This window comes from Neovison vison, chromosome 7, assembly GCF_020171115.1.
Source record: "Neovison vison isolate M4711 chromosome 7, ASM_NN_V1, whole genome shotgun sequence".
Classification (NCBI taxonomy): Eukaryota; Metazoa; Chordata; class Mammalia; order Carnivora; family Mustelidae; genus Neogale; species Neogale vison.
The window spans coordinates 49,734,896-49,762,717 of record NC_058097.1 but is presented as its reverse complement, the minus strand read 5'-3'; the positions used below and the strand labels follow the sequence as shown (position 1 = coordinate 49,762,717).

General features: G+C 47.9%; 3 protein-coding genes across 6 annotated transcripts; all 3 read left to right on the top strand.

Annotated features, from left to right (window-relative positions):
* Positions 1-1,060: 1,060 nt before the first annotated feature.
* On the top strand, positions 1,061-2,489 carry LOC122911763 (myeloid cell surface antigen CD33-like). Its single transcript, XM_044256767.1, has 4 exons — positions 1,061-1,121; positions 1,180-1,548; positions 1,754-2,032; positions 2,263-2,489. The coding sequence occupies exons 1-4, from the start codon at positions 1,061-1,063 to the stop codon at positions 2,424-2,426; spliced, it is 873 nt and encodes a 290-aa protein (XP_044112702.1). The 3' UTR covers positions 2,427-2,489.
* A 7,770-nt stretch (positions 2,490-10,259) lies between these two features.
* LOC122911762 (myeloid cell surface antigen CD33-like) lies at positions 10,260-14,698 on the top strand. Of its 2 annotated transcripts, none has more exons than XM_044256766.1 (7): positions 10,260-10,315; positions 10,381-10,764; positions 10,966-11,244; positions 11,475-11,522; positions 13,632-13,725; positions 14,011-14,091; positions 14,459-14,698. In XM_044256766.1, exons 1-6 carry the CDS (start codon positions 10,273-10,275, stop codon positions 14,081-14,083), a joined length of 921 nt encoding a protein of 306 aa, XP_044112701.1. In that variant the 5' UTR covers positions 10,260-10,272; the 3' UTR covers positions 14,084-14,091; positions 14,459-14,698. The 2 variants fall into 2 exon arrangements, with proteins under 2 accessions (XP_044112701.1, XP_044112700.1); XM_044256765.1 differs by lacking the exon at positions 14,459-14,698 and adding an exon at positions 14,348-14,447.
* A 4,360-nt stretch (positions 14,699-19,058) lies between these two features.
* On the top strand, positions 19,059-27,539 carry LOC122911761 (myeloid cell surface antigen CD33-like). Of its 3 annotated transcripts, XM_044256761.1 has the most exons (7): positions 19,059-19,167; positions 19,234-19,617; positions 19,822-20,100; positions 20,331-20,378; positions 21,331-21,427; positions 21,661-21,742; positions 26,979-27,539. In XM_044256761.1, exons 1-7 carry the CDS (start codon positions 19,125-19,127, stop codon positions 27,141-27,143), a joined length of 1,098 nt encoding a protein of 365 aa, XP_044112696.1. In that variant the 5' UTR covers positions 19,059-19,124; the 3' UTR covers positions 27,144-27,539. The 3 variants fall into 3 exon arrangements, with proteins under 3 accessions (XP_044112696.1, XP_044112697.1, XP_044112699.1); XM_044256762.1 differs by lacking the exon at positions 20,331-20,378; XM_044256764.1 differs by lacking the exon at positions 21,331-21,427 and having other exon boundaries at positions 21,624-21,742.
* The last annotated feature ends 283 nt before the right edge of the window (positions 27,540-27,822 follow it).

Here is a 27,822-nt window from a genome sequence, read left to right as displayed (position 1 = left end):
AGTCTGTATGATGAGGAACTAGAAAACCTGCTTCAGTCCACCCACCACTGTATAGACAGCATTCATGGGAAAGATTTTCCCATGACTCATTTACATAAAGAACCCACATAGTTCTCATTTTGGAGATGCCATTGAAACTTCATGAATCAGCGTAGTAGAAGGGAAAGAAAAAAGGACCCATTCTTGTATATTTAGAAAATATCCAGTAGGTCAGCAGACACATTTATTTATTTATTTGTTTGTTTGTTTGGTTGTTTATATTATGTGATGTTAGTCACCATACAGGACATCATTAGTTTTTGAGGTAGTGTTCCATGGTTCATTAGCAGACACATTTAAAAAGACCAGGTGTCTGCAGCTGTGAACCTCACAGGGACAAAGAGAAAGTCTGGTGTGTCTATGGAGGAAGTGGCTCCCTGGGTGGGGACTGTGTCAAGGGATGGACCAGGCCAGGTCCAGCTGTCTTGTCTCCAGTTCCCCCAACACAGATGTTCACTAAGCTCATGGAGAATGAATGAATGAATGTATGAATGGCTGCTGCCTTCTCTTCATCCAGGATCCCTTCTCTTCTGCCCCAATGGCTCACACAGACCTATAGAATCCTCCACCTTGCAGGACAGAACACCCGAGGATCTAGATGAGGCTGTGACCCTCATCCAGGTCTAGCCAGGAATTGACTAGCTCCCCAATGTAGACGGTGCTGCTCAGACAAGCCCCTCTGATGGAAGAGACCTCAGGAGACTCACTGTGTCCCAGGCCTCACATGTCCTCAGAGGTCCTGGTCCAGGCTCTGGTGCCAGAGGGAAATGCCGAGATGAGAGGCAGGACATGGGTCTGCTCCTGCTCTCTCCTTCCCGGGTAGGTCTCCCTGGTATCCAGCCAAGGGCGTGGCTGGCTCTGCATAGAGAACGGGGAGAGCTCTGGAGCTATATTTCCTCTTCTGTGAACCACGAGGCCCTGTGCTCCTCCCCAGCTTCCCGTGGGTCCCCCTCAGCCTCCCTCCCATTGTCTCCCTCTTCTCCCTCACCCACAGGAAGCCCACACACCCTCCATCTCAAAGATGCTGCTGCTGCTTCTACCCCTGCTTTGGACAGGTGAGTGGGCCGAGGGGAGGGAGTCAGGTGGGCGAGGGCTGCTGCTGACCCTCGATCTCCGCAGGGTCCCTGGCCCAGGGCTCAGAATTATGGCTGCAAGTGCAGGACACGGTGAAGGTGCAGGAGGGCCTGTGCATCTCCGTGCCCTGCCGCTTCTCCTACTCCTACTCCCCATCCTACTGGACCTCGCCTTCCCCTGTTCATGGCTACTGGTTCCGTGAAGGGCCCATTGCACACCAAGATGCTCCAGTGGCCACAAACAACCCAGATCGTAGGGTGCAGGAGGAGATCCAGGACCGATTCCACCTCCTCGGGGATCCCCAGGCCTACAACTGCTCCCTGGACATCAGAGATGCACAGAGAAGGGACTCGGGGACATACTTCTTCAGAGTGGAGAGAGGGTCTTCTGTGAGCTACAGTTACACACAGAACCAGTTCTCTGTGCAAGTGACAGGTAAGGAGGAGACTCCAGGAGAGGCTGCAGAGGAAGGATGGGGGTCGTGGGTCAGAGCTGGGATGGGACCCCCCTTCCTGGGAGGGGTTAGAGGTTACACGTGTCAAGGTTCAGAAGCAGGAGCTGGACCAAAGCCTGAGGCTTCTCTCAGGGTCTCCATCTTGGACCCTCCTCCTGATTCCCATGTCTCCCCATCTCCTCACAGCTCTGAACCACACACCTGACATCCTCATCCTGGGGACCCTGGAGTCTGGACACCCCAGGAACTTGACCTGCTCTGTGCTGTGGGCCTGTGAGAGGAGCACACTGCCCACCTTTTCCTGGACGTCCTCTGCCCTCACCTCCCTGGGCCCCAGAACTCACCTCTCCTCGGTGCTCACCCTCACCCCACAGCCTCAGGACCACGGCACCAGCCTCACTTGTCAAGTGTACCTCGCTGCAGCTGGTGTGATGGTGGAAAGGACCATCCAGCTCAATGTCACCTGTGAGTGTGGGGCAAGAATGCCTGACTCCCTGAAGGGGTGAGGGGCAGGAAGGTCAGTTTGGGGAGCCTTGGAGTTTTATTGGGAGGTCTGTCTGAGTGTGGGACCTAGAAGGACTCAAGCTCTGTCCCTCCTGTGTTTCTGTGGTTTCTGGGGGTGAGGAGAAGATACCTACATGTATCTCACATGCCCCTGCCTCACTGAAGAGGAAAATCCCCTCTTCCCATTGCAGGTGCCACACAGAACCCAACAACTGGGTCTGCCTGGGACACAGCCCAGGTAGGAAGGAGCCTCCTCCCTGGGTATAGAGAGTGGGGTTTTTCCAAACCTCAGCACAGAGTCATGTTCCTGCCACTTTCTGCACTCACGGAGATGACAGAGATCCCCTCTGGGTGAAGCCAGTGTTTCCTCTCCCTCCCCAGCCCCCATGTCCCTGTGAGAGCTGTCCTCATCAGCTCCCCTCCCCTCTTCCGCACCCTTCCTTCCCCACCCCGTCATCAGGAGAAGGGAAAATAGGGCAACGTGAACCCAGCAGATCTGCCCTTTATCATGCATTTCTTCATGACTCCTCCTGTCCCATCTTTTATTCTCCCGAACAGCTGCTTATTTAAAAAAATTTTTTAAAAAAAGTACTTCTGAACACATAACATATTCACACGGACAAACATCCAAAATATACAGGAGAGTCTGTCCTTAGACGTACAATTTCCTTCTGGGAAGTAGCCAGTGTCCATGGGCTGCTCTGAGCCTTAGTGTGTTTGCGATGCGGGGCTTAATCCCAGGACCCTGAGATCATGACCTGAGCTGAGGGCAGAGACTTGAACCCACTAAGCACCCAGGCGTCCCAGTGTGTCTTCTCTTAATGGAAAATCATGGCATTCATTTTCTTCTACCAACAGAAACACTGCAACACTGTAATCCATACTCTTGCATCTCATTTCATGTACACCTGCCCGTGTGTGTGTGTGTGTGTGTGTGTGTCTGTGTGTGTGTATCTATGGGGTACATTCTTTTTTTTTTAAGATTTTATTTACTTATTTGACAGACAGAGATCACAAGTAGGCAGAGAGGCAGGCAGAGAGAGAGGAGGAAGCAGGCTCCCTGCTGAGCAGAGAGCCTGATGCGGGGCTTGATTCCAGGACCCTAAGATCATGACCTGAGCCGAAGGCAAAGGCCTCAACCCACTGAGCCACCCAGGTGCCCCTATGGGGTACATTCTTTTTTTTTTTTTTTTTAATTTTATTTTATTTTTTTTCAGTGTTCCAAGATTCATTGTTTAAACACCACACCCAGTGCTCCATGCAATACACGCCCTCCTTAATACCCACCACCAAGTTCATCCATTCCCCACACCTTCCCCTCCAAAACCCTCAGTTTGTTTCTCACAGTCCACAGTCTCACATGCTATTATTTTTTTTCCAATTTATTTATTTTCAGAAAAACAGTATTCATTATTTTTTCACCACACCCAGTGCTCCATGCAAGCCGTGCCCTCTATAATACCCACCACCTGGTACCCCAACCTCCCACCCCCTATGGGGTACATTCTTAAAACCAAAATAGCTTGGGGGGCGCCTGGGTGGCTCAGTGGGTTAAGCCGCTGCCTTCGGCTCAGGTCATGATCTCAGGGTCCTGGGATCGAGTCCCGCATCGGGCTTTCTGCTCAGCAGGGAGCCTGCTTCCTCCTCTCTCTCTGCCTGCCTCTCTGTCTACTTGTGATCTCTCTCTGTCAAATAAATAAATAAATAAATAAACAAAAAAAAACCCAAAAACCAAAATAGCTTGGGATGCCTGGGTGGCTCAGTGGGTTAAGTCTCTGCCTTCTGCTCAGGTCATGATCTTAGGGTCCTGGAATCAAGCCCCGCATCAGGCTCTCTGCTCAGCAGGGAACCTGCTTCTCCCTCTCTTTCTGCCTGTGTCTCTGCCTACTTGTGATTTCTCTCTGTCAAATAAATAAACACAAATCTTAAAAAATACAACAAAATCATATGGTTTCACTTATTTGTGGAGTATAAGAAATAACATGGAGAACATGGGGAGTTAGAGAGGAGAAGGGAGTTGGGGGAAACTGGAAGAGGAGGTGAACCATGAGAGACTATGGACTCTGAAAAACAATCTGAAGGGTTTGAAGTGGCGGGGGGGGGTGGGAGGTTGGGGGAACCAGGTGGTGGTTATTAGAGAGGGCACAGATTGCATGGAGCACTGGGTGTGGTGCAAAAATAATGAATACTGTTATGCTGAAAATAAATAAAAAATGAATAAAAATTACAACAAAACAACAAAACAAAACAAAACAAAAAACCCCCAGGATTTTCTAAATGATGTGAGGAAGGTAGGGGTAAAGAGAGGAACAAGTATGATGCCCAGTGTCTTCTCTGAGCATCTGGGAGGCTAGAGTCAAGGACTTTACAGATGTTCATTCTGAGAATGTTGGGGATGGAGCAGGCTGTGACTGTCTGGATTCAGCAGAGAGGTCCAGGCAGAGATGACAAATCCCATAGCTCCTGGGAGGGCACAATCAATAGGGAGGAAAGGGACTGATAGCACATAGAGAAAAAGAGGAACTTGGAGACACGTTTGTCACTGGGGACCCAATAATGGCAGATTTGACAGAAGGGGCAGGAAAGGCATGAAGATGTGGTTGGAGCAAGTTCAGGGGAGTCAGAGGAGAGGAGATGGCAGAGGGGTACAGACCACCCTATGAGGACTTTGCTGCAAAGAGGAGCAGAGCAAGGCTCCAGAGAAGGAGAGCTTCTGCTTTTTCTGCCTTCCCCTTGGAGGGAGCATCTCTGATTACCCGCCTGTATTAAATTCCTGAGGCCCTTATAACAAATGCCACACTCTTGGGGTCTTAAAACAGAAGAAATGTAAGCTCTCAAAGGAAGGTCAGAAAGTTGTGATATGAAGAAAATAGACTGTTTCCCTCTGTCCTGCTGAGATCTCCCTGGGACTCTGTAACAGAGGACAGGTGAACCAGAGGAAAGTGTCCAAACGTATTTCATATGAGATTGATGTGGCACAGGAACCTTCATAAAGAAATGAAGACCCCAATAAATGGCTAAACCTGAGGCGTTGTTGCTAGATTTGCTGAAGAGTAGAAAGTTGGAGCCACACCTGGGAGAACAAAAGTTTGTTTTTTGTTTTGTTTTGTTTTAAGATTTTATTTATTTATTTAACAGAGATCACAAGTAGGCAGAGAAGCAGGCGGGTGGGTGGGGGGAAGCAGGTTCCCTGCTGAGCAGAGAGCCTGATGCAGGGCTCGATTCCAGGACCCCGAGATCATAACCTGAGCTGAAGGCAGAGGCTTTAACCCACTGAGCCACCCAGGTGCCCCGAGAACAAAAGGTTTAGCCGTGGATGGTAACTGGAGTGGCTTGAAGAGACCTGCCTGTCAGATCCATCCCTCTGCCATCTGTCATCAGATTTGTGATGTTCCTTTCCTCTGGGTAGAGGGAGGGAATAGTCACAAAGTCCTTCCTCCACCTGCCAGTTCTCCAATTCCTTCAGCCTAAAAGGGTCAGGATGCCAAAATCACACATTTTGGGAGCCATGTCCTGAACCCCAGAGTCCTAAATCAGGTTTGCTGCCCAGAAATCAAGAGTGGTTGAGCTCCATGCCCTCCAGAGGCTCAAGGAGAGAATTCTTTTCCTGCTCTTGGGGGTGCTGGTGGCTGCCAGCATGCCTTAACCTGGGGTGTCACTGCTCCACTCCGGGTCTCTGTGGTCATGTTTCCTCATGCTGCTCTGTGTGCAGAAAGTCACTCTCTGCTTCCCCTTTAGAAGGACACTCTGATAGATTTAGGACAAAACCCAGATAATCTACAATGATCTCCACAGGCCAGATCCCCAACTTTGTCCCATCTCCAAAGACCTTGTTTCTTGTAGGGTAACATCTAATTTCCACAGATTAAGACCTGGGTATGTTTGGGGTCACTATTCAGCCCACTGCATGGCTCAAAGGATTTTCCCACCCCCAAATGTCCCCATCTGGCCCCCTGACCTTCTTTACTCTGTTCTTCCATGTCCTGAGGCACTAGTGGGTCACCTCAGACATAACACAGGACTTGGGGAAGAGAGACCTGCTGTTCTGTAAAAGCCACCATTGTCAGAGCTAAAAGAAAAATGACAGAGAGAAAATACCTACAAATCCATATCTGATGAGAAAGTTGTATGTAAATATTTCAAAGATTCTCAAGACAAAGCAATAAGTCAGCAAATAAAACATAATTGTATAAAAGATGGTATCTCAACAATGAAAAAACAAACCACTGTAACTACAAATTGCAAAGATTTGAACAGATATTTCTCCAAAAGTATCCAAAAGACCGCTAAGCACATGAGAAGATGCTCACATCTAATATCAGCAAAATGCAGACAACAGGCACACAATGAGAAACCTCTTCATACTCATTCTGATTGCTCTTATGAAAAAACAAAAGAAACAAAAAGCAGAAAATCACACGTGTTGGCATGGATGCAGAGAAAGTGGAACTCCTGGTTTTGCTCTTGAGGTTGTAAATGGTGCATTTGCTGTGCCATCAGTACGGCAATTCCTCAAAAAATTAAACATGGGATTAGCATAGGATCCAGTAATTTCCCATCTGGGTACAAACCCAAAGGGTCCAAAGCAGGCAATTGAATAGCTGTTTCTACATCTGTGTTCATGGCGACATCATTCATAAGCGCTAAAAGGTGGAAGCAACCCAAGGGTCTACCAAGAGAGGAACAGATAGACAAAGGCTGGTATGTCCATACAGTGCCATATTATGCAGTCTGGGAAAGAAGGAAAGTTCAACACATTCTACAGCATGGATTGAGCACATTATTCTAAGTGCAATAAGCCAGTCACAAAAGGACAAATCCTGGAGGATTCCACTTACATCACGTATCTAGAGTAGGCAAGTTCATAGACACAGAAGAGAGAATGATGGTTGCCAGGGTCAGGGGATGCTGGGGGACAAGGGAGAATCAAGGGTTATTAATTTGATATGCACAAAATGTCAGATTGGGATGATAAAAAAAAGTTGTGGAGATGGTTACTGGCGATGGTGGAACAACAACAGGAATGGGCTTAAAGCCACTGACCTGGACAGTTAAAACAGTTAGAGGGTAAAGCTTTTGTTCTGCATATTTTACTCCAGTCAAAACAGAGCAGCCAAACATTGAACCAGCCAGCCACCTCATCACCAAAGAAGGACAATGGATGGCAAACGAGTACATGAAAACGTGCCCATCCCCACTTGTCCTTAGGAAATCCCAGAATAAAACCAGGATGGGATACCAGTGCACACCTCTTAGAATGGCTAAGAAAAAAAAAAACCCAAACACAAATACAAGAAAAGTCCTGGTAATGTCAAACACTGAAGACACTGTGGAGCAACCAGAATTCACCACACTCTGCTGGTGGGATCACCAAACAGTACAGCCACTGTGGAGGACAGTTTGGCGGTTTTGTCCCAGTTAAACCTACGTGTCTTATGGGACCGAGCAACTTGATGCCTAGGCATTTGTCCAAGAGAAATAAAACACGTTCCCACAGAAACCTGCAAGTGAATATGGACATCCCATTATTCATAGTCAGCCCAAACCTAGAAACAACCCCAGTGGTTTCCTCAGGGTAGTGTATGCAACATGAGGGCACACAGAAGCAGTGACATACCAGCATCAAGTACAGGAACAAATTATGGGCATACACACCCAGCAAAATGCGGAACGCTCTAATGCAGCATGCCAAGTGAATGAAGCCAGACTTTGAAGGCTACTTTTGGTATGATTCTGTTTCTATGACATTCAGTAAACAACAGAACTACAGGGATGGAGAAGAGACCAGCATTTCTGCAAAGATTAAAGTTGGAGGGAGGATCTTTCCACCAAGGGACAGGAGGAAAGAACGTTTTGGGGAATGGCACTCTGCAGTGTCTTCACCATGGTTATGGTTACATAATTCCATACATCCATCAAACTTCACAGAATTGAAGGAGGTAACAAGTGAATATCACTATGCCTAAATTAGAATAAATTAATAACTTAAGAGCACATTGAGAAAACGCTAACTTTCTGCTAAAATTACTAAAATTTAAAAGGCTGTCAACATCAAGTGTTAAGAAGAGTGTTGAGCCACTGGAATTCTGGAACATGGTGGATGGGATTGGTAAAGGTTCAATCTGTTTTGGAGAGTAGTTTAGCAATTTATCTTAGTGTGGAGCATGCAGTTACTCTTTGACCCAACAATTACATTTTGGCGAGGGGTCTTCTTTCTTCTTTAGCGTTTTGTATGTCTGTTTTTTAAGCTAAGCATGGTTGACATGATCTTATGTGAGTTTCACAATTATGCTACTTGTATATACTCAAGAGAATGGAAATATGTCCATAAGAAGTTTCACTTTCATATAGCCAAAACTTGAAAATCCCAACTCTCTACAATTTGGTGAATAAATAAGAGGTTATGGTACATTCATATCATGGCATAATACTTAGTAATCATATATAATGAACTACAAACACAACTTGGGTCCATTTCAAAAGCAGTATGCTAAGTGAGAGAATACAGAACACACAAATGAGTACATTTCTAGAAAATTCTCAAATAGGTCAAATTAATTCACCATGACAGAGACTAGATCAATGTTTACCTCGGGATGAGGTTCCAGAAACCCATGTGGGGTGGTATTTTTGTTCTAATTCTCCATTGTGGAGGTATACATTTTTCACAAGTCCTAGAGATGCATACTTGAAGAGGGTACATTTTATCTTATAAAAAGTACAAAGTACATTGAAGAAACATCATGAGAACTCACAGAACCTTCCAGTCCATGAAAATGGTATACCTCTGTTAACTGTAAAGCAATCACTTTGGGTTTTCTGTTATGCGCCACAATCATACATTTTGATAACCTAGAATAAGTTTATTTCACTTATTGGAGACTCAATTCCTCATTTATCAGATGAGGCACAAAATAGCCCTATGTTAGTAATTTTTAAGGAACATACGTTAGATACCACTGCATTTGCAGCATTTTACAACTGTATGATGCAAATGAATTATATATCATATTATATTGTGTAGATAGGCATCAATGATTTGCCAGACATGTACTACACAGAGAAGGAAAATGACATTTTAATTGCAGCTGTATATTTGTTCCACTTATGTTTTCTGCAGTAATATTATATGTGTTTTGAGCCATATTTCACCTGATGAAAAATCAGCTGATTTTTTCCTTCCCAGGAAATGATGAGGTACTAAAAAACCTGCTTTAGTCCATGCACCACTGTATAGACAGCATTCAGGGAAAAGATTTTTCCCATGCTCATTTACATGAAGATACTACATAGTTCTCATTTTGGAGGTGCCATTGAAACTTCATGAATCAGCATAGTAGAAGGGAAAGAAAAAGAACCCATCCCTGTATATTTAGAAAATGTCCAGTAAGCCAGCAGACACATTTGTTTGTTTGTTTGTTTGTTTATATTATGTGATGTTAGTCACCATACAGGACATCATTAGTTTTTGAGGTAGTGTTCCATGGTTCATTAGCAGACACATTTAAAAAGACCTGCTGTGAACCTCACAGGGACAAAGAGAAAGTCCGGTGTGTCTACAGAGGAAGTGGCTCCCTGGGTGGGGACCATATCATGGGATGGACCAGGCCAGATCCAGCTGTCTCGTCTTCAGTTCCCCAACACAGATGTTCACTAAGCTCATGGAAAATGAATGAATGAATGTATGAATGGCCGCTACCTTTTCTTCACCCAGGATCCCTTCTCTTCTGCCTCAGAGGCTCACACAGACCTATAGAATCCTCCACCTTGAAGGACAGAACACCCTGTGGGTCTAAATGAGGCTGTGATCCTCCAGGTCTAGCCAGGAGTTGACTAGCTCCCCAGTGTAGACAGTTCTGCTCAGACAAGCCCCTCAGGTGGAAGAGACCTCAGGAGACTCACTGTGTCCCAGGCCTCACGTGTCCTCAGAGGTCCTGGTGCCAGAGGTAAGTGCCAAGATGAGGGGCAGGACATGGGTCTGCTCCTGCTCTCTCCTTCTGGGTGGGTCTCCCTGGTATCCAGCCAAGGGTGTGGCCGGCTCTGGGTAGAGATCGGAGAGAACTCTGGAGCTGCCGTTCCTCTTCTGAACCACAAGGCCCTGTGCTCCTCCCCAGCTTCCCGTGGGTCCCCCTCAGACTCCCTCCCGCTGTCTTCCTCTTCTCCCTCACCCACAGGAGGCCCACACACTCTCCATCTCAAAGATGCTGCTGCCGCTGCTGCTGCTTCTACCCCTGCTCTGGACAGGTGAGTGGGCCGAGGGGAGGGGGCCAGGTGGACGGGGGCTGCTGCTGACCCTCAATTCTCCACAGGGTCCCTGGCTCAGTACTCAAGATACCAGCTGCAGGTGCAGAAATCCCTGACGGTGCAGGAGGGACTATGCATCTCCGTGCCCTGCCGCTTCTCCTACCCCACTGACTACCGGGCCCCGTCTTCCCCTGTTCATGGCTACTGGTTCCGGGAAGGGCCCAGTGTACACCACAGTGCTCCAGTAGCCACAAACAACCCAGATCGTAAAGTTCAGGAGGACACCCAGGGCCGATTCCTCCTACTTGGGGACCCCCAGGCCTACAACTGCTCCCTGGACATCAGAGATGCACAGAGAAGGGACTCGGGGACATACTTCTTCAGGGTGGAGAGACGGTCTTCTCCGAGCTACAGTTATAGACAGAACCTGCTTTCCGTGCAAGTGACAGGTAAGGAGGAGACCCCAGGAGAGGCTGCCGAGGAAGGACGGGGGTCGTGGGTCAGAGCTGGGATGGGACATCCCCTTCCTGGGAGGGGTTAGAGGTAACACATGTCAAGGTTCAGATGCAGGAGTTGGACCAAAGCCTGAGAATTCTCTGTCTCACCTCGGACCCTCCTCCTGAATCTCATGTCTCCCCATCTCCTCACAGCTCTGAACAACGCACCTGACATCCTCATCCCGGGGACCCTGGAGTCTGGACACCCCAGGAACCTGACCTGCTCTGTGCCCTGGGCCTGTGAGAGGAGCACGCCACCCTTCTTCTTCTGGACATCAGCTGCTCTCACCTCCCTGGGCCCCAGGACTCACCTCTCCTCAGTGCTCACCCTCATCCCACGGCCTCAGGACCACGGCACCAACCTCACCTGCCACGTGTACCTACCTGCAGCTGGTATGATGGTGGAAAGGACCATCCAGCTCAATGTCACCTGTGAGTGTGGGACAAGGATGCCCGATTCCCTGAAGGGGTGAGGGGCAGGAAGATCAGTTTGGGGAGCCTTGGAGTTTTATTGGGAGGTCTGTCTGAGTGTGGGACCTAGAAGGACTCAAGCTCTGTCCCTCCTGTGTTTCTGTGGTTTCTGGGGGTGAGGAGAAGATACCTACATGTATCTCACATGCCCCTGCCTCACTGAAGAGGAAAATCCCCTCTTCCCATTGCAGGTGCCACACAGAACCCAACGACTGGTGTCTGCCTGGGACACAGCCCAGGTAGGAAGGAGCCTCCTCCCTGGGTATAGAGAGTGGGGTTTTTCCAAACCTCAGCACAGAGTCATGTTCCTGCCACTTTCTGCACTCACGGAGATGACAGAGATCCCCTCTGGGTGAAGCCAGTGTTTCCTCTCCCTCCACAGCCCCCATGTCCCTGTGAGAGCTGTCCTCATCGGCTCCCCTCCCCTCTTCCGCACCCATCCCTCCCCACCCCATCATCAGGAGAAGGGAGAATAGGGCAACGTGAACCCAGTAGATCTGCCCCTTATCATGCATTTCTTCATGACTCCCCCTGTCCCATCTTTTATTCTCCCGAACAGCTGCTTTTTAAAGTACTTCTGAACATGTGATATATTCACATGGACAAACATCCAAAATATACAGGAGATTCTGTCCTTAGACGTACAATTTCCTTCTGGGAAGTAGCCAGTGTCCATGGGCTGCTCTGAGCCTTGGTGTATTTGCCTAGAGGATCTAAGGGGTCCTCTGATATCAGTAGTACAGACTGTCCTCGATCTCCTCCGAGACTGTGCAGTACCCTTCCCATGGATGGATTCTGATTCAGTGTGTGTCTTTTCTTAATGAAAATCATGCCATTCATTTTATTCTACCAACAGAAACACTGCAACACTGTAATCAATACTCTCGCATCTCATTTCATTTATGTGTGCCCCTGTGTGTGTGTGTGTGTGTGTGTCTATGGGGTAGCTCAATCATAGGTTCTTTGTAATCTTGAGAGACAGGCAAAGTTTTCTCCACAGAGAGTGGACGGGTTTATTTTCCCAACAGCCAGGGTCAAAGCCTATGTTTTCACCAACCCTCCATGGGGTGAAAGTTCTGATCTTTGCCAGTACCAAGTGGAAACTGTTATACAGTATTTTTTATATATATGCAATATTGTGTCCTTGAGGAAAAATTCACCTATAAGAAAAATTGCATTTTGGCTATTTCAAAGTATACAATAGGTGGTTCTCGGACATTCACAGTGTTGTAGGACCATCACTACTACCTGATTCCATCCCCCCCCCCCACTGCATTGTCATCATCCCTAATGGGAAACCCCCTGCCTCTTAGACAGTCATTCCCTATTCCCCCTCCTCCTGACCCCCTGCAACCAGGAACCTGCCTTTTGTGTCTGTGGATTTGCCCACTGGGAACATGTCAACTAAATGAAATCCCACAAACTATGGTTTCTTGTGTCTGGCTTTCATTTTACCAAAACATTTTCAAGGATCATCCATAGAGCTTGTATGAGTACCAATTCTTTTTTGCTGGATACTATTCTATTGCATGGATGTACCATGTTCTATCCATCCACTGATCAGGCGATGGACATGTGGGTGGTTTCTGTTTTGGGCTATGATAATGCTAAGAACACTGGAGGACACGTTTTTGTTTGAACATTCTTTTAAGCTTTCTCGAGCATATGTCCAGGAGGGGAAATGCAGGGTCCAAGGGTAGTTTCTGTGTTTTAACTTTTTGAGGATAATGCCAGACTATTTCCCACAGTGGCAGCACCATTTTTCACCCCACCACAAGTGTGTGAGGGTTCCCTTTTCTACACACTCTTCCCAACATTGTTGTTTTCTATTTCAAAATAATTATAGCCTATTTGTGGTTATGAGGGACTGTAGTAGTGTGGTCTGATTTGCATTTTGTAATGACTAATGTCATTTGTTTTCACAAGGACACTTTTTATCATTGGCATATCTTCTCTGGAGAAACTTTTGAAGTCCTTTGTCCATTTTTTAAAGTGGGTTGATTGCCTTTTTGTAGTTGAGTAAGTGTTCTTTATATGTGCTGGACACTACACCTTTATCAGATCTGTGATTGGCAGATATTTCCTCCCAATACATAGGTTGCCTTCTTACATTCTGAATAGGATCAAGTGAACAAGACGATTCACTTTGATGAAGTCCAGCTTTTGCATATTTGTCCAGTCCTCCTGCTGGAAGGGCAGTGTATGTGGAGGGGTGAGCCCCAGAAACGGGGTCCCACATCCAGTGACGCCAGAACGCCTGGAGAACCAACGGCCAGAGTCGTACTAGAGTGAAGGACACAGGGCTGCATTCAAGCCCATGAATCTTTCCTCATCCCATGTCACTACAGTAAAATCAGAGCCCATGGCAGAGGTGGTTCTGGTGGCCATTGCAGAAGCAGCTGTCAAGACCCTGTTTCTCCTGCTCTGTCTCGTCATCCTCATGTGAGCACTGCCCCAGGGGCAGGGGAGAGGTAGGGAGGGCGGGGGCATGTGGCTGAGTCCCAGGCGGGTGCAGGAGGGACTGAACAGGCTGAGGTTGGGGCAGGAAGGAGGATTCCACTGAGTGTCCATGGGGGGATGTCCCTGCTCAGCTCAAGGTAATCTGTGTGACCAGACCTGCCCTCTCTTACCTAGTCACCCCTCCAAACCCTTAACTGGCAACATGGGTGGGTCAGTTCACCCTGCACCCCCATGATTAGACTGAAAAACCCTGGTCTCTTCTCTCAGAGTGAGGTTCCTCAGGAAGGAGACAGCCAGGCCTGCAGGGGGCCTGGAGGAGGCAAAGCCCACCCCCAGTTAATCCCTCAGGTGAGTGACGTGGGCAGCTCACCACCCAACATCCCACCAACACCTGCTCCGTGATGGCCCCAGCATTGCTCCACTCAGCATGGCCAGAATTGAGCTGCCACATTCCTCCCAAAGCCACTTCTCTATGGGGTCTCCCTCACATGGTTGACAGGGCTCTCCTCTCTAAGGCCAGAACTGGGGTGTGGCTCTCCACTGTGACCTCCCTCCCTCCTGCCTGACCCAGTACATCACTCAGTTTTGTCATCCTTCCTCCTAGGCTCATCCTGATGCCAGTCTCCTCCCCATCCTGACCTTACTTGCACCTGTGGCCTCCTTTCTTCCCCAGACTTCTAACCCACCTGCCTCCAGCCTCCCTCTCTCTCCTCAGCACACTGAGTCTTGGGAGACCATTATCATTCACCTGCTCCACAGCATGAAGAGCTATGGATCCTCTCCAGGGCCAAGACCAAGGCTGGGTTTGAAGTCTGGCATGGTCCGCTCCCCACTGGACCCTCCACCGAGATCTCTGCCTCTCGCTGCATCTTGCAACATCTCCACAACCAGCTGGGCCAAGGTTTTGCATATGCTCTTTCTTCTCCTGAAGTGCCCTTTCCTCCCCAACCCTGCATCTCCAAGTCCTAATCATCTTCAGGCTCAGTCTTAAAAGCCAACTAGCCGTGTGTGTGTGTGTGTGTGTGTGTGTGTGTGTGTGTGTGTGTGACTCACATGATTTTGAATCAAGTCATATTCAGTTAAGAATAGACTCCTTCAGCAAGTACTACTGAACATCTACTATGTGCCACCTTGTTTTGGTTTCGGGTGCATCAGTGATCACAACAAAATCTCTGTCATCAAGAACTGTCATTCTGGAGACAAGAAATCAAAAGAAATAAATAAGAAATAATATTAGAGCACTTTGGGTAGAATATGTGTTTGCAGGAAAGTCATGCAGACTGAGTGCACATGGCATATTGGGGACCATGTTCTGGAACTAAGAGCTGAGGAGGTGACATTTGAGCAAAGACTGGAAGTCAGGTGACAGAGCAGGTTCTGTATTTGCCTGAGAGAAAATTATCCCAAGAAATGGACAATGGGGAAAGGTGAGTGAAGTCGCTCTGAGACAGGAGGAGGGCTGGTGTGGAAACAAGAGGATGGGGTTGAGAACACAGGAGTGCAAGGTGGGGATGCTGGGACGATGGTGCTGATCTGGTGGGGATGCAGGTTCTGTGGGACTGGGGGTGCTGATACCATGGGATGCAGGCCCTGAGGGTGTGGAGACCTTGAGGAATAGGAAACCTCGTGGGGGTAGAGACCCAGGGGTAGGAGTGCAGATCCCACAGAGGTGCAGACATCGTCCTGGTGCAAATCATGCGAGCCTTGCAGAAAATGCAAGAATCTGGAAGCCTTTGAGGAGAGCAGAGATATGATTGAACTTTCCTTTCAATAGAATCCCCATGTCTGTTTTGCTCAGGAGCAGCCAGAGTAGGTCCACGACCACAAGACAGAGATTCGGAGGGCACTGCTGGCTGACCCAGGTGGAACATGATGCTGGCTCCAACCACGGAGAGTGGGGGCTTTATTTTTGGATATATAGTGATGATAAAACAAACAGGATTTGGGGGGCACTTGGGTGGCTCAGTAGTTAAAACCTCTGCCTTTGACTCAGGTCATGATCTCAGGGTCCTGGGATCAAGGTCCACATCAGGCTCTCTGCTCAGCAGGGAGCCTGCTCCCCTCCCCTGCCCCTTGCCTGCCTCTCTGCCTACTTGTGATCTCTCTCTGTCAAATAAATAAATAAAAATCTTAAAAAACAAAGCAACAACAAAACAACCCCCCCCCCCAGGATTTGTAAATGATGCGGGGGAGGTAGGGGTAAAGAGAGGAACAAGTATGATGACCAGTGTCTTCTCTGAGCATCTGGCAGGATGAGGTCAAAGACTTTAGAGATGTTCATTCTGAGAATCTCGGGGAGGGAGCAGGCTATGACTGTCTGGAATCCCCAGCAGGGTCCAGGCACACATGTCTTATGGGACCGAGCAACTCAATGCCTAGACATTTACGCAAGAGAAATAAAAATACGTTCCCACAGAAACCTGCAAGTGAATATGGACATCCCATTATTCATAGTCATTCCAAACCTAGAAGCAACCCAAGTGGTCTCCTCAGGGTAGTGTATGCAACATGAGGGCACACAGAAACAGTGACATACCAGCATCAAGTACAGGAACAAATTATGGGCATACACACCCAGCAACATGAGGAACACTCTAATGCAGCATGCCAAGTGAATGAAGCCAGACTTTGAAGGCTACTTTTTGGTATGATTCTGTTTCTATGACATTCAGTAAACAACAGAACTACAAGGATGGAGAAGAGACCAGCATTTCTGCAAAGATTAAGGTTGGAGGGAGGATCTTTCCACCAAGGGACAGGAGGAAAGAACGTTTTGGGGAATGGCACTCTGCAGTGTCTTCACCATGGTTATGGTTACATAATTCCATACATCCATCAAACTTCACAGAATTGAAGGAGGTAACAAGTGAATATCACTATGCCTAAATTAGAATAAATTAATAACTTAAGAGCACATTGAGAAAACACTACCTTTCTGCTAAAATTACTAAAATTTAAAAGGCTGTCAACATCAAGTGTTAAGAAGAGTGTTGAGCCACTGGAATTCTGGAACATGGTGGATAGGATTGGTAAAGGTTCAATCTGTTTTGGAGAGTAGTTTAGCAATTTATCTTAGTGTGGAGCATGCAGTTACTCTTTGACCCAACAATTACATTTTGGCGAGGGGTCTTCTTTCTTCTTTAGCATTTTGTATGTCTGTTTTTTATGCTAAGCATGGTTGACATGATCTTATGTGAGTTTCACAATTATGCTACTTGTATATACTCAAGAGAATGGAAATATGTCCATAAGAAGTTTCACTTTCACATAGCCAAAACTTGAAAATCTCAACTATGTATCAAATGGTGAATAAATAAGAGGTTATAGTACACTCATATCATGGCACTATACTTAGTAATCATGTGTTATGAACTACAAACACAACTTGGGTCCATTTCAAAAGCAGTATGCTAAGTGAGAGAATACAGAACACGCAAATGAGTACATTTCTAGGAAATTCTCAAATAGGTCGAATTAATTCACCATGACAGAGACTATACCAGTGTTTACCTGGAGCTGAGGTTCCAGGAATCCCATGTGGAATGGTATTTTTGTTCTTTGTCTCCATTGTGGAGGTATACATTTGTCATAAGTCCTAGAGATGCACACTTGAAGAGGGTACATTTTATCTTATAAAAAGTACAAAGTACATTGAAGAAACACCATAAGAACTCACAGAACCTTCCAGACCATGAAAATGGTATACCTCTGTTAACTGTAAAGCAATCACTTTGGGTTTTCTGTTATGTGCCACAACTATAGATTTTGATAACCTAGAATAAGGTGTGATTTCACTTATTGGAGACTCAATTCCTCATTTATCAGATGAGGTGCAAAATAGCTTCATGTGAGTAATGTTTAAAGAACATAATTTAGATACCACTGCGTTTGCAACATTTTACAACTGTATGATACAAATGAATTATATATCATGTTATATTGTGTAGATAGACATCAGTGATATGCCCGATGCGTACTCCACAGAGATAGAAAATAACATAGGTAGCACCTGTGATTTTTTTTAAAATTTTTACCTATTTATTTGACACACAGAGATCACAAGTAGGCAGAGAAGCAGGCAGAGGGAGAGAAGGGGGAGGAAGCACGCTCCCTGCCGAGCAGAGAGCCCGATGTGGGGCTCGATCCCAGGACCCTGAGATCATGACCTGAGCTGAAGGGAGAGGCTCAACCCACTGAGCCACCCAGGCGCCCCAGCACCTGTGATTTTAATTGCAGTTGTATATTTGTTCCACTTATGTTCTCTGCTGTAATATGTGCTTTGAGCCACATTTCACCTTGAGAAGCTGATTTTTTACATCACAGGACATGATGAGGAACTAAAAAACCTGCTTCAGTCCACGCACCACTGTATAGACAGCATTCATAGAAAAGATTTTTCCCATGACTCATGAACACTGTTCTCCCTTCTCATTTACATGAAGATCCCACATAGTTCTCATTTTGGAATGCCATTGAAACTTCATGAATCAGCATAGTAGAAGGGAAAGAAAAAAGGACCCAATCCTGTATATTTAGAAAATATCCAGTGGATCAGCAGACACATTTATTTATTTGTTGTTTGTTTATTTATATTATGCGATGTTAGTCACCATACAGGACATCATTAGTTTTTGAGGTAGTGTTCCATGGTTCATTAGCAGACACATTTTAAAAAAGACCAGCTGTGAACCTCACAGGGACAAAGAGAAAGTCCAGTGTGTCTACGGAGGAAGTGACTCCCTGGGTAGGGACCGCATCACAGGATGGACCAGGCCAGGTCCAGCTGTCTCATCTCCAGTTCCCCCAACAAAGATGTTCACTAAGCTCATGGAAAATGAATGAATGAGTGTATGAATGGCCGCTGCCTTCTCTTCACCCAGGATCCCTTCTCTTCTGCCCCAATGGCTCACACAGACCTATAGAATCCTCCACCTTGCAGGACAGAACACCCAAGGATCAAGATGAGACTGTGACACTCCAGGTCTAGCCAGGAATTGACTAGCTCCCCGGTGTACACGGTGCTGCTCAGACAAGCCCCTCAGGTGGAAGAGACCTTAGGAGACTCACTGTGTCCCAGGCTTCATGTGTCCTCAGAGGTCCTGGTCCAGGTTCTGGTGCCAGAAGAAAGTGCTGAGATAAGGGGCAAGGACATGGGCCTGCTCCTGCTCTCTCATCCCCGAGTGGGTCTCCCTGGTGTCCAGCCAAGGGTGTGGCCGGCTCTGGGTAGAGAGCAGAGAGAGCTCTGAGCTGTAGTTCCTCTTCTGTGAACCATGAGGCCCTGTGCTCCTCCCCAGCTTCCCGTGAGTTCCCCTCAGCCTCCCTCCCGCTGTCTTCCTCTTTTCCCTCACCCACAGGAGGCCCACATACCCTCCATCTCAAAGATGCTGCTGCCGCTGCTGCTGCTTCTACCCCTGCTCTGGACAGGTGAAGTGGGCCGAGGGGAGGCGGCCAGGTGGGTGGCGGCTGCTGCTGACCCTCAGTTCTCCACAGGGTCCCTGGCTCAGCACTCAAGATACTGGCTGCAGGTGCAGGAATCCCTGACGGTGCAGGAGGGCCTATGCATCTCCGTGCCCTGCCGCTTCTCCTACCCCACGCACTACTGGCCCCAGTCTTCCCCTGTTCATGGCTACTGGTTCCAGAAAGGGCCCAGTGCACACGATGGTGCTCCAGTGGCCACAAACAACCCAGATCGTAAAGTGCAGGAGGAGACCCAGGGCCGATTCCGCCTCCTTGGGGACCCCCGGGCCTACAACTGCTCCCTGGACATCAGAGATGCACAGAGAAGGGACTCGGGGACATACTTCTTCAGGATGGAGAGAGAGTATCCTGGGAGCTATAGTTATAGACAGAACCTGCTCTCCGTGCAAGTGACAGGTAAGGAGGAGACCCCAGGAGAGGCTGCAGAGGAAGGACGGGGGTCGTGGGTCAGAGCTGGGATGGGACACCCCCTTCCTGGGAGGGGTTAGAGGTAACATGTCAAGGTTCAGAAGCAGGAGCTGGACCAAAGCCTGAGGCTTCTCTCAGGGTCTCCATCTCGGACCCTCCTCCTGATTCCCATGTCTCCCCATCTCCTCACAGCTCTGAACCACACACCTGACATCCTCATCCTGGGGACCCTGGAGTCTGGACACCCCAGGAACCTGACCTGCTCTGTGCCCTGGGCCTGTGAGAGGAGCACGCCGCCCATCTTCTCCTGGACGTCAGCTGCCCTCACCTCCCTGGGTCCCAGGACTCACCTCTCTTCGGTGCTCACCCTCATCCCACGACCCCAGGACCACGGCACCAACCTCACCTGCCAAGTGTACTTCCCTGCAGCTGGTGTGATGGTGGAAAGGACCATCCAGCTCAATGTCACCTGTGAGTGTGGGGCAAGAATGCCTGACTCCCTGAAGGGGTGAGGGGCAGGAAGATCAGTTTGGGGAGCCTCAGAGTTTTACTGGGAGGTCTGTCTGAGTGTGAGACCTAGAAGGACTCAAGCCCTGTCCCTCTTGTGTTTCTGTGGTTTCTGGGGGTGAGGAGAAGATACCTACATGTATCTCACATGCCCCTGCCTCACTGAAGAGGGAAATCCCCTCTTCCCATCCCAGGTGCCACACAGAACCCAACAACTGGTGTCTGCCTGGGACACAGCCCAGGTAGGAAGGAGCCTCCCATCCATGAGGCATTGACTGTCCAGGGTCTCTGTCAGGTTAAGTCAGAGTGGGACTTGAGACTCAACAGGTGGGGGGGTGAATGTGGGGCTGTAGTTAGACATGAGAAACCCCCTCAGCACTCTCTTTCATACCCTCTCACTCTGGTCTTGCTAGGTGACCTGCAGTTTTCTCCCCACCACCCTGAATATGGTCTTTATCTTCCTCTGGTCTTTGAAGGACTGAAGCATTTTCAGTAAACTTTATTTTTAGAAGGGAAGTTTTAGGTTCTTGGAGAAATTGAGCTGAAGGTAGAGAGTTTTCCCCCAAAGCCCTGCTTTTACATGCATAGCGTCTTCACTGTCAACTCCCACCAGAGGGTACTTTTGTTACAATAAAACCTACATGGGCGTGCGTTTATCACTAACAGTCCATAGTTTACATCAGGGTTCATTCCTGGTGTTGTACTTTCTATGGATTGTATAATTTATAATGACATCTAGTCACTATAATATCCATCTAGTGTCATGCAGAGTAGTTTTACTGCCTGACTGTCATTCCTCAGCCCTCTGAGCCCAGCCTTACCCCCACTGGTATGGTAATGACATCTGGCCCTCACCAGAACAGTGAACCCCATTAGGACTCTTTTGGTGCCCACCAAATGGCTGATAGGTGATGCCCAGAGACACATCCCTCACTCTGGGTGTCGGGCTCCCAGGAGGCACAGCCAGGAAGGACGAGGAGACCTGAAGGTCTGAGAACTCCTCTGCCTCCCCCTGCTTCTGGAAGCACGGAAGACCACCTTTGACCCTGAGTGATAGGGCCAGTGGAGACACCCTCCCTGGAAGGAAGGAGGGACTTTCTCCATCCCATGGAGCTCTGTGCATACGTCTATCTCCCTCTCTCTGGAGTGCCCATGCTCAAGACTGGAGTTCACCCCAGGTGTCTCTGTCTACAGGGAAACTGGGGATGTGGTCAGGAGTGATTCTAGGTGCCGTTTCGGGAGCTGGTATCACCATGCTGCTTTCTCTCTGCCTCTGCCTTATCTTCTTTGGGTGAGCTGGGTGGGTATGGGGGAGGGGGGAGAAGTGGGACTTGCAGGGGTTGTGAGGTCCTGGAACAAAGGCAAAGAGTGCCAGGTACGAGTGTGTTCCCAGCTCGGTCCCAGCAGTCTAGGAACATGGGGACCTTGTTACAAAGCCTTGATATGAAGGCTCTTGGGCTTGCCCCACCCTCCACCTGCCTCAGAAGAGCGACCCCATGTCAGAGACCCTGGTGTCTCCATCAGAGTGAAGAGCTGCAGGAAGACAGCATCCCGGAGAGCAGAGGGCATGGATGGCAGACCCCCGGTTGTAGAGCCAGCTCCCCTGGTGAGTGACGTGGGCATCCTGGCATGCAGACTCTCTTCCCCATCTCCCGGGGTGGCCCACAGCCACACTCCATTTAGCGTGCCCAGAAATGAGCTCATCACCTTCTTACTTGTTTGAAAATGTAGGTTTTATCCTTCAGGCATCTGAGGCCAACAGATCAGGAGCTGACTGCCACTGAAAAGGCACTGTGTTACTCACAGTTCCCAGGAAGAGAGGCACACCCCTCCACACAGGACCACATGGGGCAGGGCTAGGGTGGGTCAGGAGGCAGAGGGGGCAAAGGGAGTCAGGGGTAGGGCCTTTATTGTGGTTTGCAAAGGAAAGGCACGGTGAGACAGGGTAAGCAGATTCAGGATTGGTTAGTTTGAATCATTTCAGCAGGTTATGACAAATGTTTGGTGCCTGGCCGGGGGTGATTAGGCTAAGGAACAGGGGCCCAGAATGTCAGCTTTGGACGGATTGGTTTGCACATGAAAGGCAGGCTTGCCAGCAGTCCTTCTCCATCTCTAGAGACTGGCTGGTTCTGGCAGGGACAGTTCTCCCAAGGTCAGCAAGGCCCCAGATGCTAAAGCCTCAGAAACACGTCGTGAATGCACTCCTAAACATGTTCTTCCTGCTGGCTGTCTGCCTCCCTGATGGCACTTGTGTCCCTGACACCCCGCTAGAGACCCAACCCTGTGCTGCCCCAGCCTTGCTCTCCCTGCACCAAGAATGCAGCAGAGCACGTCAGTGCTATTCTCATTACAGAGTAATGCAACCATTCCCTTCGGGCTGGGCTCCCCTCTTAGTCCTTACCCTGCTGCAGCCCTCCCACCTTTCCTCTGTGAAGATCCTTGTCCCACAGGCCCAGGTTTGAAAAGCACAGCTCCTCCACAACAGGTCTGGCATTTGGGGCAGGAAACCCAGTCAGCAGAGTCACCGTCGATGCTTCAACCCCTGACACTGGCCTGCTCACTCGCTTCAAGCAGAGTGAGCTCTATGCATCTCAGAATCATTGCTGGGCTGTGCGCTTCTTCTCGTGTGTCTGTGTCATCCTGCCCTAGTCCTGCTCATCTCCGAGCTCTGACAGACATTTATTTATTTAAAACTCTGACTAAGGGGGAGCCTGGGTGGCTCAGTCAGTTATACATCAGACTCTTGATCTTGGCTCAGGTCTTGATCTCAGGGTCATGAGTTCAAGCCCCATGCTGGGCTCCATGCTGGGTGTGAAGCCTCCTTTAAAAAGTAATCAATCAATCAGTCAATGAATCTCTGATTAAGGTGGATACCACTGAGGCTTCTGAACACATGATCTGCAGTAACCATGCACGCATTCATTCCTTTCGCATATATCTCCCACTTGCCGATTGTTCTGGGTGCTTGGGTAATATCTATATTTTTATAAATGCATATGTTACAAATAGAAAATGTCCCTGCGGCCAAGGACTTATAATTTACTGGGTGGGTGGCGTGATGAAAACAGTGAACAGATGAGCAAAAAAATATGCAAGCAATTGATAGGAAATGATGCTTTGGAGGGGAGTTTGATGGCAGAATGAAGGATGACGGTCCTGGGGCTGCAATCTTTGAGAAAACACCCACCACAGCCAAAGTGAAGGAGTGTAGTGTGAGCCCCGAGACCATCACCAAGGCTCTATCTAAGCAAGGTTTGGAGGGTTCTGAGGTTGGAGCATGCCTGATGTGTGGGAGAAACTGCAAGTTGGACAGTGTGTGTTAAGGAGAGCTGTGTGGGGGTGGGCAGAGGGTAATGGTGGGTAGGAGGAAATGAAGATGGAGAGGCATGGAGGCTGCAATGCTCCACATTACCTATGTATTTTGAGAAGGGTGACTATATCAAGGAAAGCCACAGAGAACTATTTCCAACACTTACTGTCACTAAATGTGTGTGGGTTTTCCCCACACCAAGTAATGCTCTTTGACACCAGCTGGGTGTCGTACAATTCAACTCAATTCTGACACTATCTATCTGGAGCCAGGTTGGATCCCAAAGGTCACAGGCTCAGCCCCACAAGGCTGCCCCACCCCCTTTCAGATGCCAGTCCTAAGCCCAGGTTGTCACCTGTGCTTCTGACCAACTGACTGTAAATCAGCAATTCCCACAAGCCCCTTCCTCAGTTTTAATTAGTCACAGTGGTCCATAGAACCCAGGAGGGTAGTTTACCTACTGGGTGCCGGTCTATTATAAAAGGATGTGATGAAGGCTAGAGATCAACACCCAGATGGAAGAGATGCATGGAGCTTCCATTCCCTTTGCAGGTGTGTCCACCCTCCTAGCCCCGCCATGTGTTCACCAACCCAGAAGCTCCCCAACCTTCACCCCCTACCTTGTACTATGGGGATTTTTATGGAGGCTTCCTCATGTAGACATGATAGATCATTACCTCCATTTTCAGCTTTACTCCCCTTCCTGGAAGATGAGGACATGGGGCTGAAACTTCCAAGTTTCTAACCACAGCTTGGCCTTTCTGTGACCAGCCCCCATCCAGGAGCCCACCCAGATTTATGTCATTCAGACAAAAGATGCCGCTGTCATCCAAGAAATTCCAAAGGATTTAGGAGCTCTGTGTCTGAACATTAGAACAGAAGATGCTCCTAGCACTCTTCTCACTTAGTAAATTATAATGGTTTTAGGAAATCTGTGAAGGAATCTATATTTATATTTATATCTATATCTATCTATCTATCTATCTATCTATCTATATTTCTATTATTTCACAGACATGAACTGATGCTCTTTTTTTTTAAAATTTAAATAAGCTCCATGCCTAATGTGGGGCTTGAACTCACAACCCTGGGATCAAGAGTTGTGTGTTCTATCAACTGAGCCAGCTGGGTTCCCCAAACTAATGTTCATTTTAATGGAATCACTCTGGCTGCTGTGCTGAGAGTGCCTATAGCAGGCTAGGGCAGAAAAGAGGAGACCAGATAAGGAAGACACTCCAATAATCCAGGTGAGATGGAAAGCAGACTGCGTCAGTTTGCTAGGGTTCCCATAACAAGATACTATAGATGGAGTGGATTAAACTACAGAAACATTTTCAGAAACAGTTGTGAAGGCTGGAGGTCTGAGATGAGGTAACTGCAGGGTGTCTTCTTCTGAAAACTCTCCCCTTGGCTTGCAGATGGTCTGCTTCCTCTCTATATCCTCACCTGACCTCTTCTCTGTGTACACACATCTCCACTGTCTGTTCCTCTTATAAGGGCATGAGTCATTTTGGGTCCTACCCTAATGTCCTTGTTAAACTTAATTACCTCTTTAAAGACCTCATCTCCAAATACAGTCACATGAGGTGTTAGAGCTTCAACTTACAAATTCAACATATGGACACAGTTCAGTCCATAAGATGGACTTAGTCGTGTGTAACAATGATGAATCAGGATTTGCTAATGGAGTGAGAGAGTGTATGTGGGATATGAACAAAGATAGTTCACTGCCTCTACTTAATGGGTGTGATAGATGCCAGTGATAACTCTACAGATGTCATAGATGTTATGGATGTCCATACACGTTCATAGATCCCAAAGAGGACTCCAGTGTGATTACCCTGAGTAGTATAAGTAAGTGGGAGAGACAGAGATACAGGGTGGAGATGACAAGAAAACCACTGAGAAAAAAGAAATGACCAGGAGAGTGTAGGGTTGGGTCTTGACAGCCAAAGGGAGATGAAGCTTCAGAGAGAAGAGAATGCTTATTTGTTTCAAATGCTACTAAGTCCAGCAAGATAGGTTCTCAGAAATGAACCTTAAATTTAGCAAATGGTGTGTGTCACAGCTGATCTTGTCAAAAGCAGATCTGGATTCCTGGGAGAGGAAGTTTACTTGACTGGTTTGAGTTCAAGAGAAAATGGGAAGATGGGAAGTGGAAATACTTTTGAAAAATATTACCATAAATCTAGAGAGAAACTAGTCTGTAGCAGAAAATGGTCATACTTTAAAATCCCCTGGAACTTTCTGTGTGATAGGAGCATCTTTTTTTTTTAAGATTTTATTTATTTATTTGATAGACAGAGATTACAAGTAGGCCGAGAAGCAGGCAGAGAGAGAGAGGAGGAAGCAGGCTCCCTGCTGAGCAGAGAGCCCGATGCGGGGCTCCATCCCAGAACCCTGGGATCATGACCTGAGATGAAGGCAGAGGCTTTAACCCACTGAGCCACCCAGGCGCCCTGATAGGAGCATCTTTTGTACTAACAAGGTGACTCTGGGTGGGCTCCTGTTTGGACTGGTCACCAGAAAGACCACCCCATGGTTAGAGGCTTGGAATTTTCTTCCCTGCCCCTCCCCCATTCTCCAAAGAGGGGAGAGAGGCTAGAAATGGAATTAGTGATTGATCATGTCTACATGATGAAGTCTCCATACAAATCCCAATGTATGGGGTTCAAGGAACTCCCAAGTTGGTGAACACATGGAGATGACGGGAATGTATTTGGAGAGGGTGTGGAAGCCTCCACTCTCTCCCCACACCTCACCCTGGGCATCTTTTCATTTGATTGTTCATCTGTGTTGTATCTTTTATCACGTTCTTTTATAATAAGCTGGTAAACAGTAAGTAAACTGCTTTCCTGAGTTCTGTGAGACACTCTAGAAAATTAATGGAACCTGAGGTGGGGCTCGTGACAATTGCTAATTTATAACCAGTTGGTCAGAGCTGTCAGGTGACAAACACAGGTGAAACCTGGACCTCTAATCAGGTGAAGTGGGGGTGGGGCTCCTTGTAAATCTGAGCCTTTAATCTCTGGATTTGGTGTTATCTCTGGGTAGAGAGCATCAGAATTGAGTTGAACGGTAGGCCACACAGCTAGTGTTGGAGAATTGTTTGGCGTGGTGAAAACCCCACACATCTGATGTCAGAGGTGTTGTGAATGTGGTAGCAGTGTGAGAATGAAGAAGACACACCCAGAAGAAAAGTGAGCTTTTAGTAAACACCCTCCCATGTGTCCTGTGCCGGAGAGACTGGGGTTGAATTCATGACCACAGATGTGTAACCTCTCTGAGAACTGGTTTCTCTTTCTGTAAAATAATAGTCTTTTCCACACAGGTCTGAGTGACTGTTTAGTAAAATTTGAAAACAACCAATAGTGTTAGATTTGTCATATAAAAAATGTTCGATACAAGATTGGAACAAAGAACAATGTCCAGTCAGAATCAAATTCACTTCATGGACCCTCTCTGCCTTCTCCTCACCCTACCTCAGACCCCCCCCCACCTTCCTCTGACCCCTTCTTTGTTCTCTAAACAGGATTACCAGCAGGAGTCCAAGTCAGACCTCCCTGCTGACCCCACAAGCTCTGCAGGAGTGCCCACCACCTCAGAAATGGAGCAAGAACTGCATTATGCCTCCGTCAGCTTTCACAGAATGGAGAAGGGCACCTATACAGAATACTCAGAGATCAGGACCCAATGAGGAACCATCTGGTGCATCAGTCTTGGAGAGAGCATCCATACCCTCCAGGAAGGGGGACCAAAGGCTGATTCTTGGAGAGTTAACAACCCCATTGGCAAAGGGTTTACAAACTCCTGAATGTGAGTTTTCTGCTATATTGAAACTAAGGCTTTACAACCAGAGAGGCCTGGGGTGGAATCCATGCTCTCATTTATCAACAGTATGACATCAGGCAAACCATTTTACCGCTCCATGACTTGATTTCCTGCTTTGCAAAATGGGTATAAGAAGTCCCACCTCACAGGACTGCCACAAGGAGTAAATAAAAGTGCATATAGGAAAAAACCAGCAGGACGCCTGGGTGGCTCAGAGGGTTGGGCCGCTGCTTTCGGCTCAGGTCATGATCTCAGGGTCCTGGCATTGAGTCCCGCATCCGGCTCTCTGCTCAGCAGGGAGCCTGCTTTCTCCTCTCTCTCTCTCTCTCTCTCTCTCTCTGCCTGCCTCTCTGCCTACTTGTGATCTCTCTCTGTCAAATAAATAAATAAAATCTTTAAAAAGAAAAGAAAAAAAGGAAAAGAAAAGAAAAAACCCAGCAGAGGCCCTGAATGCACTGTGAGAGTTTGGTGCACACTAGTTCCTTCCCCTTGAACAGAAAGGTGTTGGTGACATCTCACCTAGGCTGGGTGTGTTCTGTTGGGAT

Coding starts and splice junctions, on each gene's coding strand:
- LOC122911763 (XM_044256767.1), top strand. CDS start 1,061: ATGCTGCTGCTGCTTCTACCCCTGCTTTGGACAGGTGAGTGGGCCGAG. Junction 1,122..1,179: donor GGCCGAGGGGAGGGAGTCAG/GTGGGCGAGGGC, acceptor CCCAGGGCTCAG/AATTATGGCTGCAAGTGCAG. Junction 1,549..1,753: donor GTTCTCTGTGCAAGTGACAG/GTAAGGAGGAGA, acceptor ATCTCCTCACAG/CTCTGAACCACACACCTGAC.
- LOC122911762 (XM_044256766.1), top strand. CDS start 10,273: ATGCTGCTGCCGCTGCTGCTGCTTCTACCCCTGCTCTGGACAG. Junction 11,245..11,474: donor CATCCAGCTCAATGTCACCT/GTGAGTGTGGGA, acceptor TTCCCATTGCAG/GTGCCACACAGAACCCAACG. Junction 11,523..13,631: donor CTGCCTGGGACACAGCCCAG/GTAGGAAGGAGC, acceptor ATGTCACTACAG/TAAAATCAGAGCCCATGGCA.
- LOC122911761 (XM_044256761.1), top strand. CDS start 19,125: ATGCTGCTGCCGCTGCTGCTGCTTCTACCCCTGCTCTGGACAG. Junction 19,168..19,233: donor TCTACCCCTGCTCTGGACAG/GTGAAGTGGGCC, acceptor AGTTCTCCACAG/GGTCCCTGGCTCAGCACTCA. Junction 21,428..21,660: donor CTCTGCCTTATCTTCTTTGG/GTGAGCTGGGTG, acceptor TGTCTCCATCAG/AGTGAAGAGCTGCAGGAAGA.